We start from the raw sequence: 18,497 nt of genomic DNA, 5'->3' as shown, positions 1-18,497 counted from the left end.
ACACACACACACACACACACACACACACACACACACACACACACACACACACAATTATAGAATAAAGTTAGAAAAACCTTTTAATAGATTTTTCTTCATAAAGGCTGTAACTGTTCCATAGATCTAATAATTGACTATTAAATTTCACTTAACTATAATGTGTATAATGTGTCTATTTCAGTATTGATACAATGCCTACATCCGAGGAAGGAGTTAATATGATAACACTATTTCCTACCACTTGAAACCATATTAGCACGTTCTCAAGTGTCTGTAATGTAATATGAGTCAGTGTCACAGTGTCGGTGTCCCGCACTTACTTATAAGAACAAGAACTAGCGTGACGCCCAGGCCAGCGAACAGCACCACGGCCACAGACGCCACCACTACCGGCCAGCCGCACCATCGCGCCCTCGCACACAGCACCGGCACACCGCGCTCGCTGCTGCCCCCTCCTGGACCAAAGCAACAGAGAAACTGAGAACGTTGTCGTTGCGTTATCGTTAAAGGTCGTTATGCTATTCGAGCGAAGATGACGATAGATATGAACCGCCCTGAATCGCGATCATTTGGCCATATGCAATACATTTAATTACACAAGAATGTATGCTGGCGGTGAAGGCATTTTCAACCACATTAGGTATGAATTGTAACAGCTTTATAAATTGTGACAGGTGTGTTAGGGCTATAACTACCCCCAGGACTGTGACCGACGACCACAGTTACACACGGGAGACCGGGGCATCCAACTGGACACACACGACTCAAAAGATACGATCTGTTCCGAGGTCACGTATGAGTAGGAGTTCTGAAGACTTTTATATATTATTGTATATATTATTTATCGGTTTATATCATATTATACAGCTTTATACAGCAGTTATCTGCAGTTGTGTCTGGTGTCCCACTCAAACTCAGATGTTCAAATTCAAATGTTCCAGTGCAATAATACTAAATGTACTACATCTTATACTGTGGGCTCTCTCTCTCTCTCTCTCTCTCTCTCTCTCTGTCTCTGTGTCTCTGTGTCTCTGTGTCTCTGTGTCTCTGTGTCTCTGTGTCTCTGTGTCTCTGTGTCTCTGTCTCTCTGTGTCTCTGTGTCTCTGTGTCTCTGTGTCTCTGTGTCTCTGTGTCTCTGTGTCTCTGTGTCTCTGTGTCTCTGTCTCTCTGTCTCTCTGTCTCTCTGTCTCTCTGTCTCTCTGTCTCTCTGTCTCTGTCTCTGTCTCTGTCTCTGTCTCTGTCTCTGTGTGTGTGTGTGTGTGTGTGTGTGTGTGTGTGTGTGTTTACGTGCGGCCTCCGTCACAGCTTCTGTGGACATGGCAACCCAAACAACTTCTTCCGTTCCATCAGGTTCCATCTCAAACGATGGGTTGCAAAATACATTCTGTAAAGGTTAAAAGGTAAAGATAACAGTGTTGAACCTTAACAAGACTTGGGAGTATCTATTTGAATAACAAACCGAAACTGTATTTCGTACCTGAGAAGAAAAATAGGACATTTCATGGTCTACTGTTTTCATTTCAATGATCACCTTTAATGAAGCAGACATCATTAGAGTCATTTATTCATTTATGCTTTGCAAGGCAACATTACATATAAATGGTGAAAACAGAAGTGCACCACAAATATTCAATAAGCTCTTGATTACTCACCATGCAGACCTGACACTGTATATGCCAAATTCACCAACTTTCACTTTTCACACCGAGAGAGAAAACGTCAACATCTCCTCTCGTAAGTTCGTAAGTGATGATTCATTACATTCGACTGCACTGTGTTAGCTGGTTCATTCAGCTTGTTTCTGTCTCGGTGAGTACGACACAGAAGATGAAGTGAAGGTGCAGCAATCCTCCTCTTTCTCTTCCTCTCTACTAAAGCCCAGTCAGCTGAGAGGACTGAGGAAGCCAAAGAAAGAGTTTAGGGGACTTGAATTCCACACAGTGATCCTGTAATGATCCTATTAACACCAGTCACACACACACACACACACACACACACACACACACACACACACACACACTGAGAGCCCACAGTATAAGATGTAGTACATTTAGTATTCTTGGACTGAAACATTTGAGTTTGAACATCTGAGTTTGAGTGGGACACCAGACACAATTGCAGATAACAAAACAAAGCTGTTTAATATTATTAATATTATTTTTGTTGTTGTTGTTGTGGTGGCTTTGCTCTTGTGATTTTAAAACTTGTTTTCTTTTATAGATTAGTCACAATTCCACATTGCTTAATCTCATTTTTGTTTGGGAAAGTTAATGGATAATCACTCATCAAACACACTTGATACAAGCCCCTGTCTCTGCTGTCCAGCGCTTGACACAGAGTAGGAAACACAGAGAAGGGGTCAGACAAATGAACAATGCTCTTTACCGCAGCCTGCCTTTTAACGTCTGCCTTGTTCTATTCCACTGCTCAAGGTAAGCACTGCAATTATAAAGTATACAATATTTACATGAATATTGAATACAGTGCATTTCAAAATATTAATAAAAATATATTTGTAGTGATAAAAATACTTGGGGAAATATTGCATGTATTTCTTTGGTTTGATGACAAGCCCACAACAGTGATGACATTAATGTGCTTTCAAAAAAAGACTTAGATCCTATCAAATATTATGATCTCTGAATCATCATTATTCTGAATCAACAGAATTGGACTTTGTTTCCACAGTATATGCACAAGACGACTACTATTATGACGACTCTACGAGCTGCGCCATGTTGGAGTCCATTTCTGGAGGTTCAGTGAGATACTCCAGTGGAGGAGCAGCGGGAAGTGAGGTAACATATCAGTGTAGAGATGGTTTTAAACCGTACCCAGTCTTCAAGAAGGTCTGCAGCTCTACTGGAGAATGGGAGCCAAAGGTATCCAGGCTGAGATGTGAAGGTCAGGTGATCTTCTGGAGCTTCTTGACTTTTAATTTCACTTATACGACTCATCTTCAAGCTTTGTAATCTCCAGCTTGATTTTGACAATGGGTTATTTTAGAGGAAGATGATTATGAAGATCATGAGGAACCTCGGAAGAACTGCTCTGTGGTGCAGTTGCTAAAGGGAGGCCACGTGTCCTACTCCAGGGGAGGCTCGGAGGGCAGTGTGCTGGAATATCACTGCGAGGCCGGACACTACCCTTCCCCGACCAAGTCGAGGGTTTGTGGCCCGAATGGGGAGTGGTCAACCATGGTCCTTCCCAATGGCAAGGCAGTGTCCACCGCTACATGCAAAGGTAAACCTCAGTCCTCAGTACAGATCCCTCACAGAGCCAGTGGCAGTCTGAAAAACTATGATGGTGTGTTTCTTTTTCTCTCTCTCTCTGTCTCTGTCTCTCTGTCTCTCTGTCTCTCTGTCTCTCTGTCTCTCTGTCTCTCTGTCTCTCTGTCTCTCTGTCTCTCTCATACACCGCCAGAGGTTCTTTGCCCTGCACAACTACAGCTGGACAATGGGGATTTCCACCCACGGAAACAGTGGTTCAAGGTTGGAGAAGAACAGGCCTTCTCATGCAGGGAGGGCTACACCCTGTTTGGGTCATCCTGGCGGAACTGCACCCAGACGGGCCACTGGACTGGCACCACCCCAGTGTGTGAGAACCAAAGTAAGCATCCATCAGCAATTAAAATGCCCATAAAACTATTTTAAACAAAAAAAGGTCTACATACATAATAGCAGTCTGAAAGTGTGTTTTGACTGTGCACAGACTCAGCTGAGTGAGCCTTACATTCAAGATTAATAATAAACTTTATTTATATAGCATTTTTCATTTGGAAAACTCTGGAACAATATCAGCAACAGCAGACAGGGCACTACACACTTTTAAAAGTGTTCTATCCTGTTGATAATGCTCCCCCCCCCCCCCATTATTGTTATCATTATTTATTTTTTCTTTCTCCCTAAAATGTGAACGGACAGTCTACAAAGCATTTCACTGCTGAGCTGTATGCATGTGACCAATAAAACTTGATTTGAACTTGATTTGATTTGACATGGCATAGAAGCACAGGGTAGTGGTCAAACGCCAGGCTAACAGAGTAATACTGGTCCAGGAGGGGCTGGTCCAGGAGGGGCTGGTCCAGGACATTCACACAAAAATATTTTATAAAGTTAATAGGACAAAAACATTAATTAAAGAGTTAATTTAAATCATGAAATACAAAATCAAATAAGAGTAAAATAAAAAGACCTAATCAACCACACAACTTTAATATGGATTTTCAATTGCCTATAATATACATTTCTGACCAACCTGTTACTGACCTGTCTGACTGATACTCTGCATATGTGGAACTTGTGAGTGTAGAGGCTTTTTCTCAGTCCTACTGAAGTAGGGGAGACACTTGAACACTCCTTACCGTCTCCAGCCGACGACTGCAGGGACCCAGGGACACCGCCAGGAGCCACACGCAGTGGCGATCGCTTCCACATTGGCGATAAGGTGAAGTTCCGCTGTCAGGCAGGCCTGGACCTGCTGGGGCCTGACGTCAGAGTGTGTCTGGACGCCCGAGAATGGAGCGGCCCGTCGCCACGGTGCCAGGGTAAACCCACAATGGGCGGGATGTTTTGAAAATTCTTCATCCACAGCATTATGGGTAGGAAACAGGTGCGCGTCTGCAGGTGGAAGGTTTTAGGCATACACTCCTGTAGGCCTTCGAGATGAGAGCATCTGTACCCAATAAAAACAAAACGAACTCAGTTTGCAGAACAACTGAGACAAGCAGACAGTTACGGTCACTGGTGGTGGCGCACATAGGTGAGGCATGCGGCTGAAAGCAGCGACTTAAAACCTGGATACAGTGGCAAGCATGTCTACAACAACAGCAAGAATGTCTAGAAAAGTACACTTCAGATAATGAAAAGAAGGCAAATTCAGGAGGAACACCCTCCATTTCAAACTGCTTGCTATAGGAAGTCCATGCAAATCAAACCCATAGATAACCCAAACCCTAACCCTAATAACCCAAACCCTAACCCATATAACCCAAACCCTAACCCATATAACCCCAACACTAACCACCCTAACTGTGTCTCTAGCCCAGCACACCTTTGATCTTCCTGAAGCTGTGGCTCGAGCCGTGAGCGGGTCTCTGTCAGCTGTAATGGAAGTGTCATCTCCAGAGTTCATAAAGAAAGGTAAAAAATAAACAAAAAATGTAAAAGAACTTTTACATTTCACCGTGTATGTATGAGGGTCACATTAAGTCAGTACAGTTATATACTATACAAACACATAAATTGAATTATTATAATAAATTATAATCAGATGTCACGAACCTGGCACTGATAGTGTGAAAGCCACGCACCACTTTTGCTAACGTGTGGTCAGTACTCTGGAATGCAGATATTTCGTGGTGTTTGATGCTCACGCCTTCTCATCTTCTCTATTGGAAACTTTCTCAGAATAATTTCCTAATCGTTGACCTGTTCTCCATTTCAAAAATGCAACGGAACAGCAGAACCAGGCTACGGGAGATCTTTGAGAGTGGCCGATGGCCGTCTCAACATTTTCATCCTACTGGACACCTCAGGAAGCATTTCAGAGGAGGACTTCGAAGACGCCAAGCGGGCTACTGCTAACCTTATCCGCAAGGTTTGTCCTGACTGACTCTATTGGCACTTATTCAGTGGTGACGCCAACCTGATTTCATTGGCCATATACATTTACGTATACATGTATATATGTTTACATAGGTTTGATTCAGTTATTATCAAGTTCCTCAAAAATTGTCTTCTTCCTCACATCATGACATCATTTTACGTTTAGATGGAATTAGTCCATTTCCATTTGTTTGTTTGTTTTGCAGTTAGGTAGCTATGACGTCATCATAAAGTTTGACGTAATTTCCTATGCCAGTGAGCCCAAAGACATTATAACCATTACAGACTACAACAGTGACAATATGGATTTTGTCTTGAATAAACTGATGAGGTTCAACAAAACAAGTATGTTTCTTTTGTTACTGAGCAGTGAAACATTTTTCTGATCATTTTCGAGACCGTTCTTTTGACATGTCTCTTCCGTTTTTTTTTTTCTTTGCACAGGACATGGGGCAAAAACCGGCACCAATCTGCATAAAGCCCTCAGTGCAGTTCGCGAGAGACTTGCATTTCTCAAGGCAAACAAGAAGAGTCACTTCAACGAGACTCAGAATGTAATCCTCATTGAGACCGATGGTAATAAAAAGCTAACACATCACTGTGTAATAGATAGCTCATAATACCAAATGGTGGCCACTAGAGGGAGGCCACGAGCCAGGAGCTAATCGTAACTCATTAGCCTGGTCTCTCAGATGGCCTCACCTTACGTAACAGTATCACCCCGACAGCCCTACTGACCATCACACCATTACACACTGTCTGACATGTCAGAAAATGAGCGAATGCTTGAATGCAATGACATTATTAACATAAACGCTGGGATTATTATTATATATTACCGTTACCCTCTTAGGCTATTCCAACATGGGAGCCAACCCACAACAGGCCCTGAATCAAATCCGAGACCTCTTAGGCTACAAAACTCCATCCATGGACCACACCGGAGAGGAGCTTCTTGGTGAGTTCCATGACTAAATTTACACTTAGACCACTCACAGAAGGTTACTGTAAAAATTGTTGGATAGTTTGGAATTTCTACCGTAAATCATTCCTGAGCATGTATAAAACCAGTAGGAGCTGTAACTCTCCAGTCCCAGAACTGCATTGTATAGATCTTTAACTAAAACAATTGCCAGGCTGTTTTTTTTTAATACATTGTTACAAAAAAGGGAACAATATTTAGCACCTTAACATTTTTTACAAACCAGTAACATTATCATCATCTATTTATTCACATTTGGATCAATGTTATTTCTATTGTATATATTAGTGCCTCATTACTGCCTCGAACTGTTATGAACAGCAACTGTTGGTGCCCTCAGTATGAAGTTTGATGGCTAATACAGCAAATACACTAAGTAATATATTGTTAGAGTAAAATGCATTAGCCTAACAGTGATATGTTCTTAATGCCTTATTTCCTCTTATTGATAAAACTACTAGACTCCACTCTACAGACAGGGCTGCTGTTTAGAAAGGTTGTTGAGAAATACTGGACTCATTCCAATATCCTGTAAGATGTGCTTATACATCTCAAATATGGCCCATAATCTACCATAGCCTACTACTCTCGCTATTTAAAGCTAAATTCAGATACACTTGTACACTGAATTACTTTTTCGGCCTAAAACCCAACCCAGTCTTATTTCACAAAGCTGTATATTATTCTTAAAGTATGGCTTTGCTGGTGTTCTTTTTTCAAACTTCAGCTCTCTGGGAAAGAAATCAAGAATAAGCTGCACTGTTCTGCAATGCGAACCATGCCAGTTGCTCATTCAAACTGAGAAATCCATGGGTTCACGCTCAAAGAGGCTTTCAAGGGCTGTAGTCAAAATGGCGGCAAATACCACAGTGCTGCGCTATCTGCCCGAGCAACAGAACAGAGGCTGTGGACCAGCTACCACTGAAGCGGTCCTCAGTGGAGCACGTCACACAGTATATTCACAGTTTACTAGCAAATGACCGTAGGCTACAGTAAGAAAAAGGGCAACTCGTGACATTTTAGCAAACAACCAGAAGGTGATATGTTGATGTAATATGTCGTGACACTTTTGGGGTGAAACGTATCTTTTGGTGAGAACTCAACGAAGCAGAGGTGTAAAAAGGTGAGAACCTTGTGCTGGTGGTCCTTGGGATTTTATTTGTTCCTGAATTTATGTAGAGCATAGAAAAGTTGAGCATTTAAGATAGAAATAGTACGTATATAACGTTTCAGTTACGGGGCCAAACAAGTCTCAGGAGTGCAAGGCACCATGGGAGGCAGAGTAAAAAGACCCAAAACCCTCATCTCAAATCATAGTCCCAAAAACAGTTCACAAATGTATCATGTTTGGTTCTCCTCTACCTTGGAGATGGGGAGGTAAAGCAGAGGCGGGGCTTGTGATTGGTGGGTGGGGAGAACCCACTATGTATTTTTTGCCATGTATTTTGACATATTTCTAAACTTATAGTGAAAACCCCAACAGCAGCATGATTTAGCTGAAAATATAGAGCTTGAGAAAGACGTGTTCTTGATGTAAGAATGTTTCAGTTGAGCTAACCTGGTGTGCGTTTTGTGTGTGCAACGTCCTAGACGTTTATGTGTTTGGCATCGGGCAAAATGTGAAGAGGAACGAACTGAAAACCATCGCTTCCAGTAAAACCAGAGAGCAGCACCTGTTTCTACTGGGCAGCTACACAGACCTTGGAGAAGTGTTCAATAGTATGATCAGTGAGTAACCACTTACAGCATCCTGACACTGTTTCAACAGCTATATGTGCCACTACTGTGTACTGTAGTTGCCAATGAATGAGCAGACAAAGAGAGTGGGTGGAAAGGAGGGTGGAAAAAAACGTCAGGATGTTCTATCTTCACAATTTTAGAAAACTAGAGAATTCAGGGGGAAATCTACACAAACATAAAACAATCGGGTTCCTGTAGTCTACAGTCAATACAGTAAAGCTGTCTGTCTCCAGCGTCTTTGCTGTCCACCAACCAAATCAAGGGGCCTCAAACAGGACCAGGGAGCAGATGGGAGGGGTTAGCAATCCACCTGAGGTCTGCATCAAACCTTCTACACCATGAGCTGTAAATAGGGCTCTAGTTTTTTTTCCCCCAACTTTAGCTGTTCAGCCACTGTCCACCCACCAACTGTCTAGTTCTCCCATCCTACTGCTACCTGCCGTGGAGGCTGTGGTGAACACGTGCGTCCGCCGAGTCTCACGGAGCCAAGAAACACGTCCTCGCAGGCCGTTGCCCACGCTGCGGCACAGCACACGTGAACACACTCTGAGAAAAGCATTAATGGCCCTCATCGACGAGCTTGACCACACGGACGTCCGCAATTGGCTACTTTTGCTGTGATTGACAGCGTGACACCATTTTTTGCTCTTTTGGACTCGGACGGCTGTGACATCATCAGGGCTCAACCCAACAAACTTAATGATGACAGGGCCAAGTATTTTCTTCTGCTCCACTCAGGAGCTCATTAGGTGGGCTCGATGCATTAACAACTGGCTGTGGACATAGACCTGGTGGGTCTAAAAATATCCTCAGGCCCTGTACGTGAACAACTATAAAATCAAACTTCATAAACTTCAATGAAGTCAATAAACCTGATGACATCTTTTGTTAACATCTTCCAGTGCCTCATGAATGAAATGTTCTGTCCTAAACACGAAGCCCACAAAACCCTTCTCTTTTACTCGTGTCCAGACGATTCAGCTGTGATCAAGTGTGGAGTGGCTCAGGAGGTCATTCAACCACGAGAAGATGACTGGGCCATCGTGCCACCTGCTTACAGCAGACCATGGCATGTTTCTATCGCTTGGGTAAGTGCGGACGGCACACGACGTGCCTGCTTCACAGAGCGGGTCTGGCGACAAACTTTTTAAATGAACTGTTCTGACATTACACATCTTTCCCGTTCAACCAGAGGGCCAAGCCATGCCAGGGCTCCATATTGACAGAGAACTGGGTGATCACAGCTGCGCACTGTCTCATAAAGCTGAATAATGGCAGAGTGGAAATTGCCAAACCCCAGGACCTAACGATCACGCATGGTCTGGATCCTTCAGTTCTTTATTGTGACGGTGCAGGGCGTCTGACAACACCTTGGCAATCGTTAGCTAAATTGTGGTTTAGCAATATCGTGCATTATCTGTATCGCCCATTTCGGAATCATTTCACAGGCTCCAGATTTAGACTGTACATGCATATGTTTGTTCCTAGTACGAAAAAGATGCATCGCGCCTTTATTTGCAAAGTATCATCCAATTTCCTCCTCCGCTTTTGCGAGGGATTTTATCAGCCTGCCAGGCTATGTTACAACTAAAAGGTGTGATTTTTCCATGTGTGTTAGGCGGCGGCCGTGTGGAGGCCACGTCCCGGACTCTCCATCCACGGTTCAACATCAGCGGGCTCAAGGACAAGAACATCAGCGCGTTTTACGACTACGATGTCGCCCTGCTTCGTGTGAACGGAATTAAATTGTCCTCCAAGGCAAGGCAAGTGAGAATGCGAAAGAAAAAAATATCACAAAATTAACATGTGAATTTGGAGTTACAATTGAAACGTTGGTTACTTTAACAGTGGTGTTAAAGTATATTGTATATTTTGCAGTTTTTTCAAAAATAGTGTTATTTTTATATTTGATATCTCAGGCCAATCTGCTTGCCGTGCACAAAGGCTTCCAACCTTGCTCTGAGAATGAGTCCTGACTCTACCTGCGAAAAACACGGTAAGAGTTCAGGAACCAACCGTGATGGTAAAATGCGATGCGTGTGACTGCACGTGACATTGAAGAGTTTGTGTTGCTCTCTGCTTGAACAGAAAGTGCCCTCCTCCATCTGAAGGAAACCCCTGCATACTTTATACAGCAGGGGAAACATCGCAAGCAGACTCATATTCAGACCAGCGAAAAGGTGCACGGTTTGCAGTTATCTGTGCAAAAAAGGAATATTGTGAAATTTAAAAGCACATTTGTCACAATTTCGGAAAACATGTTTTTTAGAGAGCTAACTGCATTGAAGAGTACAGATCTGCCTTGTCTTCCAACAAGCTGGTATCTCTGACCGACGTGGTGACCGACAGGTTCTTGTGCACAGGGGGGTCTGGAGCACACATGGATAGCCTTACCTGCAAAGGTTTCTAAACAAAAACAAGCAAAGAGCACGTCACTCACACCCACACAAACAAACATACCTCGGTGCGTATGCACGCGCGTGAGCACACGTCAGTGACTAATCCCAATCTCCTGCAGGCGATTCTGGAGGGGCGCTCTTCCTCCGCAAGGGAATGCGGTATTTCCAAGTGAGTGATTTGAAACTCACATTTGAAAACGTCACGCATGCTACAGATATTTTTAAAAAAGGTGTTATAGGAATAATGACCTACAAATTCCAAAAGCATTACAGAACCTGTCTGCATTTCTTAATGACTTCTGCTGCTACAATTATTCTGTTGCTCCAGTTTGCATCAGTCTAGCACCGGTTCTGCTGTGCCCTAGGTGGGAGTCGTGAGCTGGGGCACCAAACTGGTGTGTGATTCCAGTACAGAGAACATCCCCGAACCTCTGGGGGACGGCCGTGACTTCCACATCAGCCTGTTCTCCATTATGCCCTGGCTTAAGGAGCACCTGGCTTCAGAGATGGACTTCCTGCCTCTGGAAAGATGAAGTCATTAAAATGTGAAAGAAATATATATATAGAACATGCTTTGATATTGCAGTACATTTCAAAATAAAAGTTTGTCTTTTCATGTTAATTTTGAAAATGCTATTTCGTGAAAACCAACACAGACTGTAAGTAGTTTGCTTATTAGATATTCAGATACATCAAGTAACCACCAACAACGATTACCTAAATTTATATTGCTTGTAGTGGTCTTGCTTGCTTTTTTTTTTGTGGTAGCGGAGGTTGAAGTCACACTGAATCATACAGAAAGGGTTGCTCAAATTGAAGTACATTTGTTACACAATTTGGCCCCCTGTAGATAATTTCATGACAAAGCACAGCTTCGACCTTATTTAGACAATTCTGAAGTCCAAGCCTTTTAGGTTTTAGTCATACACAAAGAGGCCCCTAAATGAATTGTGGTCTGTGGAGAGCTACACTTGGCATCACACCTCCAGATTCACACAGCACTGCCACGAGGAGACGGCCATTAAGTGAAGACATATATAGACATACATTTTATAATATATAGCTTTTATTTCAGTTTCATTTATACTTTTCTGGGCGGAATGTTGCACTGCTGGCCGGGCAGAGGATCCTCAGACAAGACGGGGACAGAACCCAGAACAGGGAACATCTGTCCATCAAAGTCCAAAGCAGTCTGTGCGACTTCATACGTTTCAATATCACCAGTACAAAAACACAATAACACGGACCATAAGTCAGTTGAAATAAACAAGGTTATAATGTCACAACATTGAAAAAAAAAAAATTAAACACAATCAACAGACAGTGGCAGTCAAGGAATATTCTGGGCTAATTGTAACAATCCGTTTACATAAATTACAAGCAACTCTATTACAGCAGACTCTATTTGATGCATCTTGGTGTGCTTACACCACAATGGAAAATATGCTTAACATGGCACAAAGTAGGGGTGGACACTAGGGACGAATAAAATACAAAACAACTCTCTTCCAAAAGGACGTCAGTTACACTCCCAACAAGCACAAACCCCACACGTCTATGAACTTCAGTTTTAGGTTTCATTTTCCGAGGCTGTCCTTGTGAAGTCTACCAACACCACAGCATAACTGCTCTCGCTACATGGCTCACCATTCTAAATGTTTATGGAACGCCATTTTAGAACAGAAGCTGGTATAATGCGTATCCAATAACCATACAGCTTCCTAGATTTACAGTGGGTAAAGATTAAGTTATGATTAGCCTAGAATATCCCTTTAAATGTGTGGTCATTAAAAGAAACATGAAATTCTGGCCAGATCCTGGTACAGAATCGGCAATGGACACTTTTCTTTATGACACAATCTGAACTGGGATCAGTGAGACAGAGTTGGAAACCCCCTGTGATGGGGAGATGATCTAACATGCAGACGAGCACGGATTTATGACTGAAGTGTGGTTATCCGTTCATCGGTAAATAAAATCCCAGGAGATTCAAGGGTTCTTCCTCACTGGTCGGTAATAACAAAGCTGGATCTGGTTCCTGGCGGACACCACTGACTTGTAAAGAGAACTGAGAAGGACACTGGTGCGAAACACAGGCATCAGTAAAGGAGAATACCATTTAAAGGCTTTTAAACACTTCAACTTTCCATTTGCGTCTTAAATACAACCATATACATGTGTATGTAGTATTTCTGCAAGTCCATAGTTAAGGGATTAAAAACAATTCCTCACTGCAGCCATGAACCATAAACCTCTCTTAGCAAATATGACACAGAGAAACGAGATCGTACACATTCACCAATGTTTCACGCGTACAGACGTGCACATTCACCAATGTTTCACGTGTACGATTGTGCACATTCACAATGTTTCCCTCCCAAGACAGAGAAGGGGAGCCTCTCTCCAGCTGAGGTTTCGGTAACCACAGCAACAGAGCAGCCAACCTGAGCCATGAATGTCACGGAGATGGGGGCGTCATGGAGACGAGGCAGCCTCAGACAGCCCACCAGTGTGTCTCTCGCGGGATGGGACAGAAGTGCGCTTTAAGGCGGATAGAGAGGCCAGAAACCTCTCCCTCTTCTCAAGAGTGGAAGGGTAATGCAGATAAGCAGGTCTAGTTCGCATGTTTACCGTTCAAACCATGGCAGGAATCCAAAGAAGAGCACGGAGTGATGAAACAACACTGCTAATACTAAACCAGTTATAGCGGGGGCGGGGCTATGTAAATCATGCGGGCTCAAACGATTCGGTGGCACAGTGGAAACCCAACCCCTTCCAGTGCGGCTAGACCTCAAAGCTTAATCAATTACACCTTCAACTGGCTTCTGAAATGTGGATTCGCCTAAACGGGTGGCTGAGGCATGCAGACTTCAGCAGCTTTGAATAAAAGTAAAAAAAAAAACAAACAAACAAACACTGAATTTGCTTTGGGATGGACATTCTCTATTTTCCAACCATGTGAGAAAGACAGGAGGGCGGGTGCACTTAGACAGGGAGCGGTCCCGCCCCGCCCCTCACATGGCCCCCCACACAGCCTCACCTCTCGGAGTGGTTTACACAAAGCAAAATAAAAACGCTTGTAATGTGTTTGATCACCTCAGCAGACTAGACATCATAAATCAAAACATGAGACAAAGATCACAAACACTTCACAGGCGCACGCAAACACACACACACACACACACACACACACACACACACACACACACACACACACACACACACACACACACACACACACACACACACACACACACACACACACACACACACACACACACACACACACACACACACACCAACTAAGCAGATTAGGGCATAGTAGAAAAGCCGAAGGATTCTACATATGCATATAGACCACGGAAAACGACTCCCTAGACAATTAATCAAACAAAAAAAAAAAAAAAAAAAAAAATCACACAACCATAAAAATATTCTTTGGCAAAAAGCAGTTAAAAATAACTACGTCATTTCAACTTTGTCAATGTCAGAATAATAATGACAATACACAGGATGGATGAAATTAATAGTGGCTACCCATAACATGAAAGCAGCTCTCAGTCGACAGCCTCACAGCTAGATCTCAATGAAGAACAAAGCTGTAACGCTGGTAACGCCTCCCTTCCTCTGGGCTCCCAGACGAAGCTCAGCATTTCCACTTCCTAATGTTTCCTGTGAGGTCACTCTAGACTGTATGGCACTTCCTGTGAGGTCACAGAGGGATCCAAACATTTCCTGTGAAGTCAAAGAGAGGCGGGAGCACTCCCTCTGACATCACTGTGGTGTGTTTTTTTTCCTCTTTCTTCTCTCCTTCCCTCTCTTCCTGGGCACTGAGGCTTGTCCAGGATTGCAGTAAACAGGGAATGACACACACACACACACACACACACACACACACACACACACACAAACAAACGACACATAAGCGTTGGAATAAACAGTGGAGCGTTCTTCCTCACCGCAGCCCCCCCCCCGTGTTGAAGTGCAGTCAATAATAAATAAGACAGCCGGCTACGGGCATCTGTAGCTGCGTAGATAGGGAGCGAGAGGACAGAGGTCAGAGGTCAGTCTGTTCCAACGCTGCACACGGCGACCATTAGCAGACACACTGCCGCACGTCCCCCAGCCTCTGGTCCAAACTGTCCAAAGCCACGTCAGAACTAGCAACGAGTCATATTCCATGACAAAAAAGTAAAACGAAAGAAGAGGTTTAAGAAGAAGAAAGGTGGTCCAGTGCTTGGGAGAGGGCACAGTTCGTCTGTTTGGCTCTGATTGGTCGAAGAGAAAGGGGGAGGGGAGGGGGGCGGGGCAGTAGGGCTCTTCTCGCCGCGCTGCCCTGCCCTTACCAAACTTCGCAGCGGTGGCCCGAGTTCATGGGTGAGCCCAGCGGGCAGTGGAAATGCTGTGCAAATTCGGGCGAGTTGGAGAGCGTGCCGATGACGCGGTACTTGGGCGGGCTGTGGGGGTCGGTCATCAGCCCCTCGTGAGCGCTCTCCGGCGTCCGCACGGAGCACCACACCTGCGGAGAGCCGTCCCGTTAGCGTCCCGGCACAACAGGAAGCAAGAGCTTCGACGTGGTTCCCACTCGTCTCATAAACCACAAAACCACACAAGATTTTCATTTCCACACTGGCAAGATGGTGAAATACCACCTCCATAATTACAAATTAAGAGAGATTATAACCTCCTACATGCAGAACTAATCGCTGGTGGTTGGTGAGGGGTGGTTGCCTACCTGTGCGAAGCCCACGAAGAAGAGCTGGTCATTGGTCATGTTGAGCGCTGGAAGCCGTTTCTCCTCCCCGTTTGTCCTAACCCAGGACCTGTAGGCCTGCAAACACAACGAACTCACACTTCCTCAATCAAACCACCAACAAGATAAAAACTTGTACACTTTAACACAGAGGTCAAAGCCATACATGGTAGGCAGCCTTTAAGCCTCCGTTGTCTGCGATGTTCTCTCCCAGGGTTTGTTTGCCGTTTATGTGTTCACCATTGATGGTGTACTGGGTGTACTGGTCCACCATGCATTCGGTGCGATTCTTAAATGCGTCCACGGAGGAATTCTGCCACCATGGTCGAAGATTCCCATCTTTGTCGTATTCTCGACCTGTGCAGGGCAAAGTCGAAATATCAACAACACAACTACCGTGTGTGTGTGTGCGTGCGTGTGTGAGAGTGTGTGTGAGATTGCGTTTACGGACCCTGATCGTCAAAAGCATGAGTAAGCTCGTGCCCCATGACCACACCGATGCCGCCAAAGTTCAGCGCTCTGTGAGACACAGTAACGGACAAACTGAGATGCTGACATGTGCTCCTCCTCACAAAAGACCTACACCCCACCACAACGCCAAAGAACGGTTAAACAGCAGCTTACCAAACCCATAAAGACACGGGCACATGTTTACAGAAAGTTCACAGGCGCTTGTGAGCCACAACGAACGAACAACTTAAGAGCAAATCAAAAGAAGCAAAGAAGCAAACACTGAACACCAAACATGTCCGGGCTGAGTAATTACACTTGGGCTAAGTGGAAGAGTGTTTACATTTGAATTTTAGATACTTATTTACTAAGCCCCCCCCCCAAACCCCACTCCCACTCACTTAGGATGGTCCCGAGCGTAGAATGGTGCCTGGAGGATCCCAGCAGGAAAGACGATGCCGTTCTTTGTGGGCATGTAGTACGCATTTACTGTGGGTGGAGTCATACTCCACCTGTAGAGTTAACAGACAGAGAGCGCTCAATCAGAGAACCAGCCTGGCTATGCTCCTGTTCTTCCTCTCTCTCTCCGTCACACACACACACTCACTGGTCTTTGTTGGGGGGCTTGCGCAGTTGGTCTGCCATCACTCGCGCTGAGAAGTTGTAAAAGTTGAGCATGTTCTGGAAGAAGTTGTCCTCCGAGACCTCATACTGGAAAAACACACACACACACACACACACACACACACACACACACACACACACACACACACACACACACACACACACACACACACACACACACACACACACACACACACACACACACACACACACACACACACACACACACACACACACACACACACACTCTGACTCAAACGCTCCACTGCTCTCCAAGTTCCCCATGCACATCCATCTTGGCTGTATGTAGAAGGCAGGGCTATTAACTCCAAACCTCCCACAGCCCAGTCTGGCCATTTATTCACCTACCCCATCATAAACATCATCCAGCTCCTTGGGGTCCAGGATAAAGTCGGGAAATCCAATCATGTCATAGATGGCGTCAGCCTTAAAGGAAAAGAAAGATAAATAAATAAAAGACACGGGTTATCCTTGCAGCCCTAAAACAATGCAGCGTAGTGGCCCCGTTGAGCAGGGGGTGTGGGGGGGGGGGGGGGGGGGGGGCTCCTGGACCTTGTCTTTGGCAGCCTGTCGTGTTTGCTCGTCCATCCAGCCGAGGTTGTCCAGCGCGGCTTTGAAAGCGGTCCGGATCTCGTTGATCATGCCCTGAGCCTGCAGGGGGAGAACAGCAGCCCAGTTCTGAAGGTGTCCGTGAGCCAGGAGTCCTGGTTCGGTTTTGATGTACACTGATGAACACTGGTGTGTAATGTGGAATGCATTTCACACTGCGACCACATGGTGGTAGTCAAGAGTCACTCTGGATAATGTGATGTGGGGTAACAAACATGAAATGTAGGTGAAATTAATGGGTGGAGTCGTAACGGTCAGAGCTGAAAACTCACTATCTCTTTGCTGTGTTTGTCAAAGGTGGCTTTCACAAACAGCGCTCCCAGAGCAAAACCCAGAGTATCGTCTGTGTTTCCAATGCAAGTCTGCCAGCGTGGAGTACACGACTACAGACACACAAACACATACAGAACATTCAAACATCTCATTGGCAGAGATGTAAAACGCTTCATGCTTCGCTCCTTAGTCGTCTCACAGATCCACATAACTGTTCACCTTCTTGGTGCCATAGAGACTCTCCAGTAGTTTGTCCTGGGCGTTCTCAAAGCGCTGGTCAAGGCTGGAGGCGCCTTTCTGCACCAGATTCCACATCATGTAGTTATTCAGCAGACTATGTGAGAGGAGAGAGAGAGAGAGAGAGAGAGAGAGAGAGAGAGAGAGAGAACGTGAGTGCGTTAGTCAGCATGCAGACGGACAAAGCCCAAGTGATAACGAAAGAAGAGAACGAGACCAGGATTACATATTTAGTATGTTGTAGTAGTAGTATAGTAGTATTTTATGGGAAAGAGAAAAGAGAATGTGCATGCTTACATAAAAACATGTGAATGAGACCTGTACCAAAGCACACTGCAAGGGGAGGGGCTAAGGCTGTAGTGTCGCTATAAAGCACACTGCAGGGGGAGGGGCTATGTCGCTATAAAGCACACTGCAGGGGGAGGGGCTATGTCGCTATAAAGCACACTGCAGGGGGAGGGGCTATGTCGCTATAAAGCACACTGCAGGGGGAGGGGCTATGTCGCTATAAAGCACACTGCAGGGGGAGGGGCTATGTCGCTATAAAGCACACTGCAGGGGGAGGAGCTAACGCTGTAGTGTCGTTATAAAGCACACTCCAGGGGGAGGAGCTAACGCTGTAGTGTCGCTATAAAGCACACTGCAGGGGGAGGAGCTAACGCTGTAGGGTCGCTATAAAAGCAGGGGGAGGAGCTAATGCTGTAGTGTTGCTATAAAACACACTGCAGGGGGAGGAGCTAATGGGTGGACAATACAGTCCTGCATCAAACTTGACCAATCAGTCACTGGTGTTCTGAGCCCCG

At 44.9% G+C, this 18,497-nt stretch overlaps 3 protein-coding genes across 8 annotated transcripts in view; 1 reads left to right on the top strand and 2 right to left on the bottom strand.

Annotated features, from left to right (window-relative positions):
- The window catches only part of mfrp (membrane frizzled-related protein), a 7,735-nt gene extending 4,694 nt beyond the window's left edge, over positions 1–3,041 (bottom strand). The window contains exons 1-5 of the mRNA XM_076975984.1: positions 2,835–3,041; positions 1,653–1,957; positions 1,478–1,531; positions 1,288–1,384; positions 321–455 (exon numbers count right to left, since the gene is read on the bottom strand). Of these exons, the coding sequence (XP_076832099.1) occupies positions 321–455; positions 1,288–1,384; positions 1,478–1,531; positions 1,653–1,655 (289 nt within the window). The 5' untranslated portion in view covers positions 1,656–1,957; positions 2,835–3,041. The remainder of the gene's footprint in view (positions 1–320; positions 456–1,287; positions 1,385–1,477; positions 1,532–1,652; positions 1,958–2,834) is intronic.
- LOC143478197 (complement C2) lies at positions 2,248–11,293 on the top strand. The gene is made up of 19 exons (XM_076977162.1): positions 2,248–2,432; positions 2,689–2,904; positions 3,007–3,243; positions 3,424–3,609; positions 4,373–4,546; positions 5,043–5,141; positions 5,465–5,598; positions 5,813–5,951; positions 6,051–6,182; positions 6,460–6,564; positions 8,179–8,316; positions 9,301–9,416; positions 9,521–9,647; positions 9,947–10,091; positions 10,248–10,324; positions 10,417–10,508; positions 10,598–10,730; positions 10,847–10,896; positions 11,093–11,293. The coding sequence occupies exons 1-19, from the start codon at positions 2,375–2,377 to the stop codon at positions 11,258–11,260; spliced, it is 2,526 nt and encodes an 841-aa protein (XP_076833277.1). The 5' UTR covers positions 2,248–2,374; the 3' UTR covers positions 11,261–11,293.
- Positions 11,294–11,771: 478 nt separating this feature from the next.
- ece2b (endothelin converting enzyme 2b) overlaps positions 11,772–18,497 on the bottom strand; it is a 35,102-nt gene continuing 28,376 nt past the window's right edge. For all 6 annotated transcript variants that reach the window (XM_076975802.1, XM_076975801.1, XM_076975804.1 and 3 more), the window contains 10 exons: positions 17,677–17,791; positions 17,457–17,567; positions 17,128–17,226; positions 16,924–17,001; positions 16,538–16,641; positions 16,332–16,442; positions 15,932–15,999; positions 15,647–15,837; positions 15,463–15,558; positions 11,772–15,246 (listed from right to left, as the gene is read on the bottom strand). In XM_076975802.1, the coding sequence (XP_076831917.1) occupies positions 15,070–15,246; positions 15,463–15,558; positions 15,647–15,837; positions 15,932–15,999; positions 16,332–16,442; positions 16,538–16,641; positions 16,924–17,001; positions 17,128–17,226; positions 17,457–17,567; positions 17,677–17,791 (1,150 nt within the window). In that variant the 3' untranslated portion in view covers positions 11,772–15,069. The remainder of the gene's footprint in view (positions 15,247–15,462; positions 15,559–15,646; positions 15,838–15,931; positions 16,000–16,331; positions 16,443–16,537; positions 16,642–16,923; positions 17,002–17,127; positions 17,227–17,456; positions 17,568–17,676; positions 17,792–18,497) is intronic.

Source organism: Brachyhypopomus gauderio, chromosome 16, assembly GCF_052324685.1.
Source record: "Brachyhypopomus gauderio isolate BG-103 chromosome 16, BGAUD_0.2, whole genome shotgun sequence".
Lineage (NCBI taxonomy): Eukaryota > Metazoa > Chordata > Actinopteri > Gymnotiformes > Hypopomidae > Brachyhypopomus > Brachyhypopomus gauderio.
This window is presented reverse-complemented; position numbering and strand designations above follow the sequence as displayed.

Coding starts and splice junctions, on each gene's coding strand:
- LOC143478197 (XM_076977162.1), top strand. CDS start 2,375: ATGCTCTTTACCGCAGCCTGCCTTTTAACGTCTGCCTTGTTCTATTCC. Junction 2,905..3,006: donor ATCCAGGCTGAGATGTGAAG/GTCAGGTGATCT, acceptor GGGTTATTTTAG/AGGAAGATGATTATGAAGAT. Junction 4,547..5,042: donor CCCGTCGCCACGGTGCCAGG/GTAAACCCACAA, acceptor CTGTGTCTCTAG/CCCAGCACACCTTTGATCTT.